General features: G+C 40.1%; 1 protein-coding gene across 3 annotated transcripts in view; it reads left to right on the top strand.

The window, feature by feature from the left end:
• gria4a (glutamate receptor, ionotropic, AMPA 4a) overlaps positions 1 to 19,046 on the top strand; it is a 159,672-nt gene that overhangs the window by 54,792 nt on the left and 85,834 nt on the right. For all 3 annotated transcript variants that reach the window (XM_059330473.1, XM_059330472.1, XM_059330474.1), the window contains exons 3-5: positions 11,021 to 11,260; positions 14,940 to 14,992; positions 15,308 to 15,439. In XM_059330473.1, the coding sequence (XP_059186456.1) occupies positions 11,021 to 11,260; positions 14,940 to 14,992; positions 15,308 to 15,439 (425 nt within the window). The remainder of the gene's footprint in view (positions 1 to 11,020; positions 11,261 to 14,939; positions 14,993 to 15,307; positions 15,440 to 19,046) is intronic.

The raw sequence follows: 19,046 nt of genomic DNA, 5'->3' as shown, positions 1-19,046 counted from the left end.
TAAAAATATTCGGTCTGTGTTTATCAGGGGACGAGGAGCACATGTTTCAACTCCAATGAAAAGCACATATTTTACTGTTGTAATGACATTTCTGTGGCTGTTTTTACAGCTACATACGATAATATAAAAGTTTCACGTTTGACAAAAGTCCCTCTCTAACCTTGGAGGTGGTAGTTTTGCTCCATTGTGGTATAATCTATGTTGTAGTGTAGAGGAACAAATATGAAATCCATACAGTGACTGTGCCCTCTGCCAGATTCTATTGATCTCCAGACGTTGTCTTCTGTCTTGTCTTTGTAATGCTGCTCTCACTCTAACAGAGCTGCAGTGCCATTGTCACTATAAAAGAAGTGTTTCATTGTCCTAACAGACGGACCCTTTACTTTGCTATAGCAAGTCTTATGGGGGGGCATGTGGGGCAGCCCAAGCAGCCTAATTTTTATTTTTTTTTTAAACCAGAAATTTCATTTTACACGCTCAATACCACTCATTTTAAAACACTGAGTGAAAAAGACTACTCACAAATGCTTAATTAATTTACTTTAACATAAGTTAGTCTGTTGTATAAGTTGGATACTGTGCTACAGTGGCAACTTGCTTCTTGCAACGATAGCATCTCAACTTGGTTGAACTACGATGTTATCACTGTATAAATAATGGACGTAGTGGCCGTGACGTCACCCGTTGGTTTGTGGCATCGAGTTCAGCGTTCCACTCGTCGCCATCTTGTGTCGCCATCTTGTTTCCGATATGGGGAGCAGACCATATTTGGACTGTGGAGGAGCGAGAGGGAACTGACGACACTGACTACACGCCTCTCTACACCTCAACCTGACTGAGAGAAGTCGTTGCTAATTCATGTTAGCATTAACTGGGATGTTAGTTTTGGCTAGCAAAAAAACAGAAACAAAATGTACGTTACTTACCTCAGAAAACTGAGCAGGGACTCCTTGGAGTGTCTGTTAGTCCAACCAAACACTGAACAAGACATTTAAGTGAAAATACAGTGAAACCCAGGGTCAAATTTCTGAAGTCTGTCGTATGTATGTTTATGTATATGTTATTGCCTGTTAAGCATCTTGGGTGTCTTGAAAAGCGGTATACAAATTAAAGGTATTACTATTATTATTATTATTAAAGTTATGAGACCAAACCGCTAAACGTCCGTTTTTATACCTATGTAACTTTATATGTAACTTTATTGACACGTTGCCGTGGATACGCATTGTTCCGCTTCTCTCCTGATGACGGCTCGCCTTGTTAGTGAACTGTCAATCAAAGGTAGCCACGCCCGAAATCATAAGATTCTTCATCTTCTATTTTCTTCTAAATGGGGCCATTATTTACACTATTAACATCAGATTCTCTTGAAGATTTTTTTTACTAGTGATTGAGACCATAGTGTTGTCCTGAAAAACATTTCTAAGGTAATAAATCAAGTGAGAGGTTTTCTCATTTTGTATTGAAATGAATTGACAGAAATGCTTTTGCAGCCACATTTAGAGCCCCCTGCTGGAATTTTTGCTAGAATGCAGCTTAAGGCACTTCCTGGTTTGCCTCCCTGCTTAGACCCGGAGATTTAAAGTAATTTTATGATGTACTCCTGTTTCTGTGTTTTAGAGTCATTAATAGTTATATTCAGTCTCCTTTACTGCTGACCTCCAGACTTGATATTTTGTCTTTACGAAGTCACTTTGGGGAGCTGAGAGCAGCTATCAAACACTAGAGGAAAATAGGCAGTGTTACCCAGCAGCAAGTACCCTCCACCTAGTGAGAGCTCTGTCATTGAAATCACTGAGGCACACATCTATCCTCATTCTTCTTCACTAAATGTTCAGCAAACAAGCAGAAAGCCAGGGGCATGCTCAGGCATTTCAGAGGCTCAATTTAAAAAATGTATGGAAAGTTACCAAAATAGTATTGGAGGTGAAGTGTGTAAGAGCTGGTTGTGAGATGTATCTTAGCATAATAATTAACGTATGAACCAGGCTGGGCTTTGCTCTCAGCTACACCTCTGTATCTGTGCCTCCACTTCTCACAATCTCACACATTTTTATTAGCATAATGAGAAAATATTGTTCATTAACATATGCAACTGGCAAAATACTTTACTTAAAAGTTAAATGCTCATTTACAATATATTTAATTTGTTTTCAGCCAAAATATCCTGTCTTGCAATGCAATTTCCACTTATAGCAATTAAGCATTCCTAAAAAATTTGCTGATTATGCGCAAGATGTTTAGTTTTGCAAAAGATTGTGGTTTAATAGAGACAATATCAGAAAAAGCACAACACTCAATTTGTTTATATACCTATAACCAAGACCAATAACTTACCTTACACAAAGTGCTTTTGTTGGCTAAATCTAACACATGCGGGAGTCAGGATGCAAACTCTGATGTCTAAAGGCTAATACTGTTCTGCAAGAGAACACAGAAATTTGTTCTCTCTCTCAGGGCTGCAAGAACAGAATGATGTCATTTTGTTCTTGCAGCCCTGAGAGAGAGCTAATTTCTCTGTTTCTTGTCACATCATCTGGGCAGAATTTTGTTCTTGTGTGGTGTCCAAGAACTATTGTTTGATTGGTCAGAAATTTGATGAGACGTGTGCTGCAGTGGGAGGGCCCTATGAGGACTTCCCAGGAGTTCTGCAGTGGAGTCTCTCATGAAGTGTAAAACGTCCTGGCCAGAAAGAACCTTTTTCTTGTTCTTGCCACCTTAACAACAAGAACAAATTTCTCTGTTCTTGTGGAGTATGTCAAGGGCTTTAGTCCAGGCAGCTATTTTGTTTCTCACCACAGAGTAATTGAGAAAACTAATCAGTAGTACATAAACTTCGTCTACATCTTTTGTTCCATGAATAATGTGCAACACATGTGGTTTCATTATCATACCTCTATATCCTTAGCTAACCACAGTCAGCATTTAGGTGATTACAGTTGTTCTTCTCTGTTTGGGCTCATTTTAAATAGTGTTTCATATTTAATAGACTTGTGTGTTCCTCCCATCCCCCTCCTGGTCATTCTGCAGCAGCAACACTAGTGCTGTGGACTTTACTCATTGTTAATGAGGCAAAGCAGGGAGCTAACCTCTTTCATTGTTGTCTTGGGCACTGTAGTATTTAGTTTAATCACATTTATGATACCATAAGCAGACTCTAGTAGCTGTTCTCTTCAAATTGTGCTACAGTAATTGCTAGCTAGCATAGCTGGAAGCTGGGAATTAGCACAGCTTGCCGTGTGACTCAGCATTTTCTGTTTCTAAGAGTTGGAGCCTTGCAAGGTGTTAGTGTAATGTTTATTGGGCTGGTCCTATTTTCTGTGTTTTTATTGCAGTTTTGAATTTTACATACATAGAGTATGTAGACCTGGGGAATATATATATATATATATGACCCTGGGATCACCTCATAGTGTTAGCTGTCCACGTTAGCATTAGCATCTCATTCTGAGAGCAATATAGCAGATATCAGCTTCAAGGTGTCTAATGATGTGTTGAAATGAGTATTTAAAAAAATAAAAATGAATACTATTATTATTATTGTTCATACATTTTACCAATTTCCAGTAGTAAATGCCTGCCACAAGGCCTCCTCACTGTCTCATTCTAAATCTCTTCTTAAAACCCACCTCCTCTTTGGCTTTCGACAGCACGTAGAGTGTTGATTTTATGATTTTATGTGTATACATGCATATTTTATTTTATGTGGGCAGTGCATTTTATGTGTTTTTTATTTGTTGTGTTCATCTTTTTGTGCAGCACTTTGGAAACCCTGTGTTTGCTATAAATGTCCTATATAAATTAAGTGGATTGGATAGTCGTGAAACGAGTATGATTATTATAGGTATTATTAGTCAATAGATATAATTCTTTTGGAAATGGAATAACTATAAGAGCCCCATGAAAAAGAACGATACAAATGTCGATTTCAGGACCAAACTGAATTTCAAGCAGAATTTTATTCAACAACGCTACTTCATTCCTCTCAAAGGGAGGATGCACTCACCACAGTCTCATTGGCTCAAGCCTTTGAAGATTTTTTTGTTCCCCCTCCAGCGTTTCAGTAAACAGGAATGCGTCCATAGCTCTCTTGGACAGCCATTATAAAACATGGAACTAAGAATTTATTTCATCCAGCAATACAGTCATTTAAAGATATGTTGGTCTTTAAAAAAAACTGGTCAAGTGATTTTTCATAATACATGGTCGCCCACAAAGACACAACCCTCTGTTAACTGTGGTTCCATTTTCATTGTGATATGTTTGGAAGAGATTGATAAATAAAGTTTTGAGAGTGATATAAATATACACTTTATCTATCAAGAATAAATCATATAGTCGCAATCATTTCATGGAAAGAGGTAAAAAATATTTTATTACAACTTCATGGGCAACCGTGTAATTGGCAAATTAATCGTTAGTGGAAAATAATTGGTAGTTTCAACCCTACAGTCAAGTTGCATACAATTATGTTTCATGCAAATTGCAACCTGCGACTGGTTTTGTAAGAGCTTCACCGAGCTTTGTTTTAGTCTTTACTCCTGATTCCTCTTTCCTAGTATCTTAACTGATGACTCATGAGTTGTATGAATGTATTCTACACTTTTAACTAGTTATGTGTCGATTAGAGCTCCCCTGCTTGCTGTAGATTGCACCACCCTTTGGGTTTCTGTCTAAAAAGAACGCTTGTGCGACGTTGAAAGTGAATAGAAACACAATCCTACTTCCCCAGAGTTTCCTCCTGGAAATGCCTTGAATGTGAAATGTCAGTATAAGGCACTGGGTAGATTTCTCTATAATTATATAGCTCATAAAAGCGTATTATTGCCATTTGCCTTCTTTCACCCTCTAGGTATTTTGCACTGTAGGTAGCCCCTGGGCAATGCCAGGAAAAATCTGCTGTATGCCTTTTAAACTAGTTTGTATTGCTCATTTACTATGGTGCTTTTTTATCTTGGCCTTTACCTGCTGGTAATGAGAGTTCACTGTGTTTTTGCTGTCTTTCTGTGGCTGTCTGGAGAATGTTAGACTGCAGCGAGAGGGTTATTATTCAGACTAATGGCTGAGAAGCAACTGCCGCACCAGGACAGAAAAGTCTGAAAGTTGTGTGCTGGCGGATGGGGGCGTATGCTTTGGTGTGTTCCAAATATGCAGAGGTGACTATGTGTGTCTGTTTGTGTGTGTGTTATTTTTTATGTGCTGTAGTGCAGTGACAGTTAAATCAGTGGCAGGTTTATCCGTGAGCATCTGTTCTTGCTGTCTTGTGAAATACAAACAAGCGGCCGGTGTAGAGACAGAAGTACTTTGCCGAGAGAGGTGAAGAACGAGGGAGGGAGGGAGGGAGAGCAGAAATATGGGAGACACATGGGAAACAACACCGAAGAAGCAAGGCGAGCTAAGATATTTGTCTGTGTAGTGCCGTACTGCTCGAGCAACATCATTTCTGCCCTGTTATGCAAATTGGACAAAATTAAATTTGAGAAACAAGAAATAAAGTGATGTGCCGAGTGTGCACATGATTGAGAGGTCTTTCTAAATGCACAGAGACACAAATGAAATGAATCAGAGAGAGGCGGAGATCGCTGCAGAGAAGGAGGATGCAAGTCTGCCGAGGCTTGATATACTGTATGGAGTAATGCAGATAAAGGAGGGTCGTTATAAAGAGATTTATAGAGAGCTCCGCACAGAGGAAGATCAAGGTTTGACAGACAGAGCGAGCAATTAAGAGCCCGAAAAAAGACAGAAGAGTGTACACACACACAGGGAAAAAAATGAACATATGGAGATGCTGAGAGAAGGAGCGAGGGGGCGGCAGGGAGAGATGGAGGTAGAGGATGTCTCTGGAGACCTATTGTGTCCGATGCTTTTACTGTGGTGATGATGCACCCTGCCGCTGGTCCCCTCCTCTCATTAAAGCTTTATGAAGCAAGCTTAGCACACATTTTATTACAATGACGCCACTGTCTGGCACATTCCAGCCTTGCGGCGGGGTGGTGGTGGTAGTGGTGGTGGAGGGGGTGCAGAGAAACAAGCCCATGGAGAAGAATATCAGAAAGGCAAACATGGGAAAAACAGAAGGATGAGAGAGTCAAAGCAAGAAGACATGGATTGAAAATGAGGGAATGAGAGAGTGAGGAGGTGAATGATAGGGGATAAAAACAGTGTGGGTGAATGAAGAATGAGACATACGTAGAGATCTTTGTGTTATGTGCTCTGGGCCTCTGTGCATATGGTTGCACATGTCTTGATATTGTTTAAAAATAGACTGGTTTGGGATTAAGGCTATCAATATTTCCTTTTAGTTTTGATAGGGGACCCGGGAGGTGGGTGAAAAATAAAACTTGCAGACAGTCATATCACAAACTGCATCTAGGCCAGTATAGTTTCACTCAAGTTTATAAAGAAACTCATCAGTTGGCATGGGAGCAGCACCGCACTCCATAATGTCATTTCATGTGTGATGCTTTTGTTTTTGTTCTGCTTTTTTCTTCTTTTTCACGTTGTTCCCCAAAACAGATGATACCAACAACACAAATTTATTTAAAAGTAAGGGTATGGCATTTGCCATAACACTGCTGTCAAAAAGATTAATTGTATGTTGATTCCCCTTTGTCCTGAGGCAGTTTAAGGTATCTGTTTTTTATCAGTAAACTGTCATTATGAATCACAGGGCGGATTAAGAGACAATTGGCCGATGGGCACAGGTCTTCAAAAGGGCCCACCACCTCTGCTACATAGGAGCAAGACACACAGGGGCCAATTCACAAAGAATGGTTTGCCGCCTCTGATAGCACCATGAATTGGGCATCACTTGCAACCGTTACCAGCTCCGTCATTCAGATCCTATTCACAAAAGATACTGCGCTTATTATATCATAGTGCAAACACACCCATAAAGTTTTGAAGCTGAGTGCAATTTGCCTCCTTTTTACACATTAGCACACTTTATTTAAACTCATAAAGCACTGAGGTTTCCCTCATTTACGGTGACAACGAATACATTTAACAACGGTACAGAAATGCGAATTCAAAATACAGATAACAACAAAGTAAATACATAAGTGCTGCCATCTCTGAGGAGATATGCCGTTCCCCATTTTAGGAAGATCAAACTCAAGGGATCCTTCGTACACAGTCCATTCTAAAATTGAACAAAAACTGATCTAAGGACTCGGAACGACAAAGCTGACTACCTGACTCACTGATTAATTAATGGACCCTGATGCCAATTGTAAATGTGCACTGTATTGTCTTTTCTGTAATGCAATCTGGTGGCTGTGCTGCACAATGAATTTTGGCAAAAGCTGACAATAAAGTATTATCTATCTAATCTAAGTAAAAATGCAATTAAAAAGTTATGGGCGTATGGATCCTCAGTGTAAATTGATTAGTCAAAGTCGCAGGGGCATTAAAACAAAAGGCTGACTTCCCAAGTTCAGTCTGCACATGGGGAACTGTGAGAGTAAACCAATGTTTGATCGTGTCAAGTAGTGTCCATAATTCCAATCAGGTATAGTCTTGTTAAAGTCTTGTTAAATACGGAGGTAGTTTGACGGTAATGGCCTTACAGATACATAGATGCCAGTGTTTCTTTCACCTGTTGCCATGACTGCAGTTATCCAAGTGGCAGAGTATAAATACACTAGAGGTTAAAGTGTGAGGAGTGAGAGGTGAAGTTCCCCTAATAACTCCCAATCTGATGCGTACTTGGGCTGGGCTTGTGCTGTTTTAAAAAAAAAAAAAGCAGTTTGGACTCATTTAACCACAAAGATACAGTAAGTGTGTCTTCAGAGAAGAGCACTGAACACTGAGCTCTGAGGCGCTTTATGCTTGACAGCGCAGTTAGGGGTGCAATTCCCCATGTGCGGGTGTTTTGAGAATAACACGGTTTGTTTTTGCCTTATGTACCCATGTTTAGCATTTTTCTGTCTTTGGCCCACAGACTTTACAGTTGTTAAGCCTCTCTTCTTTTGGTTATTTTGTTTTATTGGAAGTCATTGCGTATCTCTCTATAGTTTTGTGTGTCTTTGTGGTAGTTTGTAGCAAAGTGTTTTATGTCTCTTTCTGTTTATTTTTTGTCTGTTTAGTTCCTTTTTGTCCGTCTTTGTTTTTCCACTTTTCATAGTCCTTTTGTGTCTCTTTATATTCATCTTATGCCTCTCTGACGGTTGTTTTCTCATAGTTGTTTTTAGTCTTATTGTAGTCTTTTTGTCTCTTTCTCTCATTGTGGTCATTTTGAGTCTCTTCTTAGTTAGTACCTGTCTCCTTCTGTGACATTTGGTGAGGGGCCACAGGGGGCCCTGACACTTTGGGCCCCTGGGTTTGTGCACGGTTAGTCAATTCAGTAATCGATGCATGTTATAAATGAACATTAAGTGTCCCTGCGTGTTTCAATCTAAATTAACACATCCACTTTCTTAACCGTCTCTCCTTGCTGTGTCATTTCACAGTTATTTTGACTTAATTAAAATGTCAACTTCAGTGATTTAGTGGAAACATTGTGCATTCCAGGTACTGAACTGTAAAATATAGTACCTGTCATGCAGTAGTTTATCACACACGGCCTCATCTCTCATGTTGCTATGTGCTCCGAAGCACCAAATAAAACCTAGAAATGGCATAAAATATCATCTTGGAAGGCACTAAGTTTGTTGACTTTGAGGATGCCATGACTCAGCTCCTGCTGAATGACGCATGCTACGTACGTAGTATGCTAGTTCTCTTCTGAATTGAAGACATTTAGCTCCTGTCATAATCGGAGACTAAATCCCTGCCTTATCGCCTCCCGGGTGCAGGGGCCTCGGCTTTGTTTAATTGCCACAAGCCGAACCGTCAAAGCTGCATCTCCCTCAGTATTTACCCCCACTGAGGCTTATAGCTGATAATGGAATTACTCCGAGTCTCAGGAGGAGGGAGAGAGGGAGGAACAGAAAGAGGAGGCAGTCATAGAGGAAGAGATGAAGGAAAGCGGATGGTGGAAGCTGAAAGAGAGAGGATGGATGCAGTGTCCGCCGTGGAAACAGAAGAGACAGGGGAAAGTCTGTGAAATGAAGTGATGCACAAGGAGATCAAAAGTGGGAGAAAAGGTTCCAGAGTGATGGCCGGCTGTTGCCAAAAGCAAAAAGTCTGCAGTACCCCTGTCTCACTGTTTACTCCAGTGTGACGTATTACAGGGTGGAGAGTGAATTATGATACAGGATAGAACTCAAGCTCAAAACATGCCCGCCTGAAAGAATCCAGCTGAAAGGATGAATGGGGCTGAAGAGAGAAAGGAGGGGATGAAATAAGAGGATGAAAGAAAGAGAAATATTAAAGTGTAAAGAGTTGACACACACTTTTTCACTCACTGAGTCTTTAGAAATCAATGCACATGTTTGTCTGCACATTTCGGTTGATTTGTGTATTCAGCCCACAGACTTTACAGTTGTTAAGCCTCTCTTCTTTTGGTTCTTTTGTTTCTTTGAAGTCATTACGTATCTCTCTGTAGTTTGTGTCTCTTTGTGGTAGTTTGTAGCAAAGTGTTTTATGTCCCTTTCTGTTTATTTTTGTCAGTTTAGTTCCTTTTTTGTCTGTCTTTGTTTTTCTACTTTTTGTAGTCCTTTTGTGTCTCTTTGTATTCATCTTATGCCTCTCTGACGGTTGTTTTCTCATAGTTGTTTTTAGTCTGATTGTAGTCTTTTTGTCTCTTTCTCTCATTGTGGTCATTTCAAGTCTCTTCTTCGTTAGTACTTGTCTCTTCAGTGACATTTAGTGTGACGTATTACAGGGTGGAGTGTGAATTATGATACAGGATAGAACTCAAGCTCAAAACATGCCCGCCTGAAAGAATCCAGCTGAATGGATGAATGTGGCTTTAGAGAAAAAGGAGGGGATGAAATAAGAGGATGAAAGAAAGAGAAATATTAAAGTGTAAAGAGTTGACACACACTTTTTCAGTCGCCGAGTCTCTTTAGAAATAGATGCACATGTTTGTCTGCACATTTCGTCGTTTTGATTTGTCAGAATGTGCAGACTCTCATACGCCAAAGCTTTTTTTTGTGTGTGTTCAAACACAGTTTTCGTCGAGTCGCACTGACGAACGACAAACCGAAGCAGGGGAGAGATTTTTGTGGAAGCGAGATAGCGGAGGGACGCCAGTACTTTTCACTCTCCTCTCTGTCATGGTTGAAAGCTTTGGGGTGTTTGAAGACTGAGTTGCAGTGTTGTAGTGGAAAATTACTTCACATTTGAAGTGAGCTTGCGGCTCGGTCAAGGGTTTTCTATCTGTGTGTGTGTGTGTGCATGGATGGATCTTAGGGATGTTAAGCTCTAAGCAGGTGGGATTATTTGACTGTAATTTCCTTAACAACTGTATAAGCAGCCATGCCAGTTTTGGCTAGTGGGAATGATTTTGTGCCAGTTGGAAAATTTTTAAATTGCTTGCTTAGGGCTTGTATGGTCATCTGATTTCCACCCATGTACGTGCAAATGTGTGTGCTTTTACCTTTTATTTACATATATATGATGTGGTAGAGAGGGATTTTTCTTTTAGGGCCATGAATCATGTTTTTTTTTGGATGAAATAAAAGTTGTTTTTCAAATAAAAATCAACTTGATTTCTGTAAAAACAAATTGATGCATTTTCAAGGTTTACTTCACTCTCATTAGACTTTTATTTTGGTAAACCAGTCACATTTATGGATGCCAACACACGCACACAACCACTCAGAGTGCTTGTGTTTGTGGCTTTAATTAGGAGTGAGAAGGTATGGCTGACACAAGCTGAAACTGTCACTCATTAAAATGGCTGAGATGTTTAACCAGATTCCACAGTGTGAATTTAATTAAGGAACATGTGTCTTTCTCCGTTCCTTCTTCTTGTTTGCTCTTTTTCTCTTCTGTTAATTTGCAAAGCTCTCCAAATCTGTCACCGAGCATAATCTGTGTTTGTGTTTCCTAATGTTACTCCACTTTTTCTTTCCTTTCTTCCATCTGGATTCTTCCCCAATAACCCTCCTCTTCTCTCTTCTCCTCTCAACAGTCTGTTCTCAGTATTCGAGGGGGGTCTTCGCCATCTTCGGCCTTTACGACAAGCGCTCGGTGAACACGCTGACGTCGTTCTGTGGGGCCCTGCACATCAGCCTAGTGACACCCAGCTTCCCCACGGAGGGAGAGGGCCAGTTCACCCTGCAGCTGCGGCCGTCCATCAGAGGGGCTTTGCTGTCACTATTGGACCACTACGACTGGAGCCGATTTGTCTTTCTTTACGACACAGACAGAGGTGAATGCACAATGACAAGGTTATATGAAGAGCTCGGTTCTGAAAGGTTTTGAAATGGGTTTCCATATGAGGATACAAACATGCAGGAAAACATTTTACTCAATACCATTGTAGAACCCTTTTAAAACTGAGTGTTACTGTAATAATCAAAGATAAGATAAACCAAGATGTGCCTTATGATCCCAATTGGGAAAATGTGTGTGTTGCAATTAGGGATGGCCGTTTGGAAGACATTTACAAACTAATTTATCTATAACGTTACAATCAGTCATATGCATGCATACATGGGCAAAATAAAATGCATTCATGGAAAATATTATTAGATCACCCTTGTTTTGTTCCGTTTCTTGTTCATTTAACTTAGCTTAACTTGTAAAAACAACTGTGTCACATCAACTGACGTAAAACAAAGGATCGGATCAGACTCCGTATTGCTCCATAGCTGATACCGATCAGTTAAAAAATGCCTTGATCGACCCTGATATTGAGTCTTTGAGATCGGATCGGGACATCGTCCTACAATCTCTCATCTGTTTTGAACTCCATTTTCCTCCCTTGTTGGATTTAAAGAGAAAGGTCAGAGAGAGATTTAGGGAAAGTATGCAAAAGGGCTGTAATTCAGCATTATAGTCTACATACACTGAGTACCAGAGCTGCTCAAATGACTGACTGGAGTTATGTTGTGTCCTTATGACACTGCCAGACATTCATAAAGTCTGATAACGAGAGCTAACTGGGTAGATCTGCTGTCTCTATCGCTGGGCTTAAATTAAACTCTCAGCTACGGAAGATTAAAATAGATTTCCAAATTAGTCTGGTTCCAAATACTTATTTTGCATGAAGAATTATCCGTTAATATGAGTTCAGTTTGGAATGGTGCACTGATAACCTGAGAACAATATCATCAAGTCATAATAATCCTTTTAAAAGTGTGTTTGCCTGGGATTATTTTCTCTTAATTAAACTTCCAAATTCAGTCTTGTTTTCTTGTTGGGGGAAAAAAGCATAAAGGCTGAGCCTCTGGATCTGCACTTTCCTGATGACAGGATACAGCTGTAGGAACATGGGTGTCATTTGGCACTTTGTAGACAGAAACTATGATTTGGCCTCAACTCTTGCAGCATTCACCTGCCTTCAATTTAACCATCCCATCATGCAGTGCACGTAAGTTAGTGGAGCAGGCACAGCTGACGCCCTCGGCCCCTAAACACTGTCATGGGAATGCTTGGCACGTTATCTCTCTCTCTCTAGCACATACACACACACATACACATATATATACACACATGCAGACACACACACACACACACACACACACACACACACACACACACACACACACACACAGACTAAGTCCCTGCCACAGGGAGAGAAACACAGGTCAAACATGACGCAGAGTCCCCAGACCATGCTATAGTGGCGTGTTAGGGAGTCAGTGAGCTGCACAGTGTGTGTGTGTATATATGTGTGTGTGGGCTCTGTCTGTGCCTCTGCCAGCCTCCCCCTGGTCCAGGTTGTCTGGGTTAGTACCCAGGGGGAGCAGAGACAGAAAGTGGAGGGACGAGAGGGAGCAGGAGGGACAAGTGAGGTGAGTCGGGCTGGTGGAGTAGCCAAAAGGAGAGAAAACAGGAAAGACAGGTGGGAGAAAATGAAAGAGGACATAAAAAAGGTGACACAGGGGAAGAGACAGGAAGAGGAGAAAGTGGACGTGGATGGGAGGCGACTTGTGATGGGATTTTGGTCTCTTCTTAGTGAGCCGGATCATTTGGCTCAGCTCACCAAGAAGAGCCGGCTCATTCTTTCATTTTACCACTTATACCTTTTATAATTCAGCCAAATTTAGCACTTTTTTTGACTTGTGATTTGTATTTGAACACTTACATTTCAATAAATTGCATTAGCCAATTGCATTTACAGTTGTAAAATCCCTTGTAACTCTCTAACGGGCTTGAAGAACCACTCTGCTACACAAAGCAGATAGAAAATGGCTATAAAACCTAAGCATAGAAATTAAAGGACAGCTATTCACATTTTTTTTTTAACCGGCTCGTTCACGACCGACACATCACTAGAGGCGACTTAGGAAGGAGGAGTGAGGGGACCGACAGGATCACAAACCTCGGGGGATATACAGTAGCACATAGCAGGAAGAGGGGGTGAAGATTGAGAGAAAGGGGGAAGAAATGGAGCGGAGGATGGATGCAGAGAGTTTAGGCTGTGCTCACCCTTGACTTGGCCAAGGCAGGGCCCTTCATTATAGGCTCCCATCAGGCCCTGCTGCCGGTAATGTGCTGGAAAATGGGCAGTAACGCTGTGATCTGTTTTATGCTCCCTGCTCTGCTCCGCTTCACAGACAGTCTGCTGACAAACACAAACCTGCACAGAAAAACACACGCATAAATTCACATGCCGAAGATGAATGTGTGTACATCCGTGCATGCCTCAGATAAGAATAAATTCAATGCTATAAACCAAACACATAAACAATTTACAGGCAAGTGTAAACATAAATACATGAATTTAGGGCACAGATATTCACAATATCACTTGTGGAAATGTAAAACAGTGGAAATAAAGAGCAACTCCACACAAAAATACACACACATTCCCACAAATACACACTGTGATTACTGAGGCTTTTGATGTGCTTTTTTTGTTTCAACTCAAGCAGTAAATAGCTGCCTCCACCAAAGTAGAAAAAACAGGGTAACAGTTGGCTCTGCAGTGTGTATGTGTGTGTCTGTGTGTCATTTTGTATTGTTGTGTCCATGTGTGTGTATTCATGTCATGCAGACATATGCTTTGTGCTTCTGTAATTTTCATTCTGTGCAAAAATGTGATTTTGAGTCAATTGTCAGATTTTATTTTCCACAGTTTCCATTGTCGCTCAGAGTGGAGTTAACAACGTATTTGGAGGTTTGATAGAGATTACAACCATCATTATGAGAAAATTGTGTGCCAATATTGTAAAGGAATATTATTGTGATATTGAGGTCGCTCTCGTTATTGTTATTTTTTCCCCCTTGTTATGACCCATCCTGACAGCTGTTCAATATAACATACCTTAATTCATTGTGGCTCGTGTTGCCACCTGCTGCTCATGGGATCATATTAACTTTGAAACTCATCTAATATCATGCCGAGAGGCATATTCACCCTATTCAAAGCTGCACTCCATCATTGTGTAGAGAAAGAACTTTCCTTTCTGCTTTTTTTCCCAGACTATAAAAGTGATGAATTGACTGAAGTGGCAGCGTGTTCCCAGATGAGTTACATTTGAATCAAAGTTCACTACTTAACAAGAGGCAATGAGAAGTTTAATGTCAATGAAATGTCATTATCAGAAGTCTCTATTGTTTCTGCACATAACTCTTTGTCCTGATAAGCTCTCTGGGCTGGCTGATAATGTGACATTTGAGAGAGCAGGATGAGATGCTAAGTGATTTACAGCCACTTTTGAAGACAAGGCATAAGGGTGTTGCATCTGTAAATGAGATGGGTTGATGAATCTGCAGCAAACTGTTGCATATAAAGGATTTTGCAAATACTGCCGTGATTTTTTTCTTTGGTTTTACCTGCAAAAAATACAAAATATAATTACTCCATCTCCCAAGTATGGCTTAGCACAGCTTTAATTCTCTCTTTCTGCCTTTCTCTTCCTTTGCTCTCTGTTGTCTAGGTTATGCAATACTGCAGGCAATTATGGAGAGAGCGGGGCAGAACGGATGGCAGGTCAGGACAACACACACACACACACACACACACACACACACACACACACACACACACACACACACACACATTCCTGGAAACAGGCCAATAAAAAAACACATTCAAGAACACTAATGATCTGATGCAGAATACCTACAGTACATGTGTAATTTACACAGCGACACACCCAAGCAGTGCCATCACATAATTACAGCATTGTTTTCATTCTTCAAAAAACAGTTGGACCCTTTCCTGTGGTTTTATGCATGACCTTATTTATACATGCTGTTTGAGTTTGTGTGCTAATACACATTTCCTGCATGTATGTTAAACCAGGTCAGTGCTATCTGTGTGGAGAGCTTCAATGAGGCAGCGTACCGCCGTCTCTTAGAGGACCTGGACCGACGTCAGGAGAGAAAATATGTCATTGACCTGGAGCCTGAGAGACTACAGAACATTCTAGAGCAGGTAATATTAGGGTACATTAAAATGTTTTATTTGCACCAATCTTAAAGGTATGTGCGTAACAATTTGAGTTGTGATTTTGTGGAATGGTTTGGAGAAAGGACATTTGTAAAAAGATTTTGGACAAAAGATGTATAAAAGCAACAATTTTTCCAACATAAATGGCACAGGAGGTTGTGAGTCAGTTCCACAAATTAAGGCACGTAGGAACATATCACGTATAACGACGCATTCTTAAAATAGCACACACTTACAGTCTGTGGTTGTAAAAAGGCTGCAGTTTCTGTAGATTTATGTTATAAAGCCACTGACATAGGTTTAGGGCAAAAAAACGTCCTGTTTAATTCAAGAAAAAAATCGCAAATTTACGAGATTTAACATGGCAAATCTACGAGAAAAAAGTAGCAGATTTACGTGATCTAAAGGGCAAATGCACATTTTTTCTCGCAGATTTTGCACTTTAAATCTTGTAAATATGCAACTTTTTTCTTGGAAATTTGCCACTTTTTTCTCGCAGATTTGTCACTTCAAATCTCGTAAATCTGTGACTTGTTTTCTCGTAGATTTGCCACTTTAATCTTGTAAATTTGCGACTTTTTTCTCAAAGTATTAGCCCTCTCCCCCGGGTCCGTATTTTATTTTATTTTTTCATACTTGGCCCTAATATGCCATCGTATATAAGACATTCTAAACATGAAATAAATGTATGTAAATGCCGGAAGTGAAGTATTTACAAGACGTTTCTGACAGGAAAACAGGCTGATAAAAGATGTACAAAAAATTGTGAGGTACAGATTTGAGGAAGGGGACTGAATCCATATGGTGATATTGTTGTTTAGTTTTTTTTTCTTTTCCACATTCTTGACAGGATAGTGGTTTTGATTGTGTATGAAGAAGATGAACATGGTGGTTTAGTTGTATGGATGGACACTGGGACTGAGAGTTGGTTTGTGTGGTTACTTGATGGACTTTTATGTTGCTTATGGAAAGTCTGTTGACTATTAATTATTCCTAATTAATTATAAATATTTACATACATAGTTTATCTTTGAATATCCTGTATGTGTTGTTTTTAATAAAATAAAACCCTCTGTTATCCACCTGTGGTAAATAATTTAAGGGATATAATAATGATAGTTGAAAAAAACACATTTATTTTATTTTACTGAAAGTTCAAAATAAAGTATATTCAATTCAATTCAATTAAATCCTGAAAACCAATTTTCTTTGCACATGATTGAAACCATAATGTTGCTTTCCACAGTGTTATACGAGCAGCAATCAGATAATTGATCAGACATGTAAAGCCATCTTTCCATTTTTAAGCAGAAATAAAATTAATATTATAAAAATATATATTATGAAAAATGATAAAAACTGATTAACAAATAATGAACTAACTAGGTAAGTAAAAATTAAAAATGCATTTTAAATGAGTGGTTCTTTGCTAGCTGTTTGATGATGTAGATCTCATGGTAAATTACTTAACACAATATTTCCTGGCTGCAATACATCATAAAAATAAAAAAATCCCTGATACTGTACTGCAGGCACAGGATGAGGTTTGACACTGATCTGTAACCTGAAAGACCCAGCAGCATTTTTGATCATGAGATACTGCTGTAATGGAGGCCGCACTATAGTTTTATGTGTCACTGTTACTATCAGTGAGATTGCTACAGACAGACGGGGCAGAGATTACTGTACATCACTGACCTGGACTTAACAGCACTTAACACTTAATAATGGGGTACAGCCACACCACACAGACACGTTATTATAACAGTAACAGTAGAGGAAGCTTTTTTTTATGTAAAGTAATTACTACCAGAGCCTTCTTAGCAATTCAAATGCACATTCCATTGCCATTTCTAGTATCCCATTTAAGTTTTTTTCCCACTGTATTACTGGTGTCTGTCTGCCTGCTGTCTGCTCTTCTTATCTAGTTGCCACAACACTCCTTATGCTTTCTGACATCTGGAGCAAAAACAAGATTTGAGTTTCCCCCTGGAGTTCATCATGCGGAGTGAAAAATGCGACTTCCCCAACAGCTGCATTAGTGTATGATTGCAGTCAACACACCATGCTGTCCACTCACATACAGATTCTGAACACACACACACACACACACACACACACACGCAAAACACATACAGTATATGAAGGCTCATACTCTGACACCTTAACGCTTGTCCAGGTTCATTAGATTATCTGTCTTGCTTGATGGTCGAGTTCTGACAGGTGGTGTGTGTGTGTGTGTGTGTGTGTGTGTGTGTGTGTGTCTGTGTGTGTCTGTGTGTGTGTGTGCGTGCTTGTGTGTGTGTGTGTGTGTGTGCGTGCTTGTGTGCTTGTGTGCGTGTGCCCTTTGACTCAGGTTTCAGTGCAGCATCTCATTGGTTCTGCCACCTGTCATCACCTCTGATCCTCTACCTGTACATCTGACAAACCACACAGACACATGACACTCACACACACGTATGCATGCTCACCTTGTATAAATACACATTTACAACGCAAAGTATAGGTAAACAATCATGCACAACAGCTTTTAAATACACATACTCATACAGCTACACACACACAAACACACGCCAGTAGCAACATCACAGACAGACAGACAGACAGACAGTTCCTTAATTGGCTTCCGTGGTGAGTGAACAGACAGACGGAGACACACACTGACAAACATACACACACACAAGTGTATACCAAGACAGGCATACAGATACAAGCACACACTCCTGACACAGTGGGCTCTGCAGTGCTGGCGTTGGCAGACGGCCCTGCTCAGAGACAGAGACTGCTCTGTTTGACGGCCCCTGCCAGCTGCGATCTGTGTGTGCATGCGTGCATCTGTATGTGTCAGTGCATAGCTGCTGATATGTGTGTGTGGGTGAGAGAGATGGAAATAAAACAAATGTGTGAGTGAGCAATGTATTAATTAAGATTAGACACCATGTTGATATAAAGATGCTTAATTGCTTTTTATGAAGAATCTGCCATATTTCACTCCATCCCACTGTACAGATGTAATGATGACCGGAAACATTTGAGATTTCCGTGTTAGATTTGAGGAATTAAACTTTGACTTCACTACTGTGCCAAACAGCCAGACATGCAATCTAATACAAGCCCACCAGGCAGTCAGTCGACAGTCATTTCCCTGTTTGGATAGTACATGAAGTGGAAAAGAACACTGTAGACTAGGTTTTGTGTTTTTCTTATTGCCTGAATTCAACCATTTCTTCATCAGACTTTGGTTGCAATTTAGTCAATGTTGTAGAAAAATCTCCCAGCTAAACCTACAAAAAAAACCATGACATCAACATCACAATTGACTCCCTGTGTCTTGCCCCCACCAGGGTGGTGAAAAACTTAGGGGTGATGATTGATGACTCAGTTGCCCGGTCTTGCCGCTTTGCACTTTAAAACATCAGAAAAATCAGACCTTACCTAACTCAACATGTCACTCAACTCTTGACACAAACTGTCATCATCTCAAGACTTGACTACTGTAATGGCTGTGGAAAAATATTATTATATTCTTGATATTTTAAAGCAATAAACATTTACAGCACAGTTATTAAATCCTGTCTCAGAGACACATAAG

The sequence above is a fragment of the Centropristis striata genome, chromosome 4 (genome assembly GCF_030273125.1).
Source record: "Centropristis striata isolate RG_2023a ecotype Rhode Island chromosome 4, C.striata_1.0, whole genome shotgun sequence".
Classification (NCBI taxonomy): domain Eukaryota; kingdom Metazoa; phylum Chordata; class Actinopteri; order Perciformes; family Serranidae; genus Centropristis; species Centropristis striata.
This window is presented reverse-complemented; position numbering and strand designations above follow the sequence as displayed.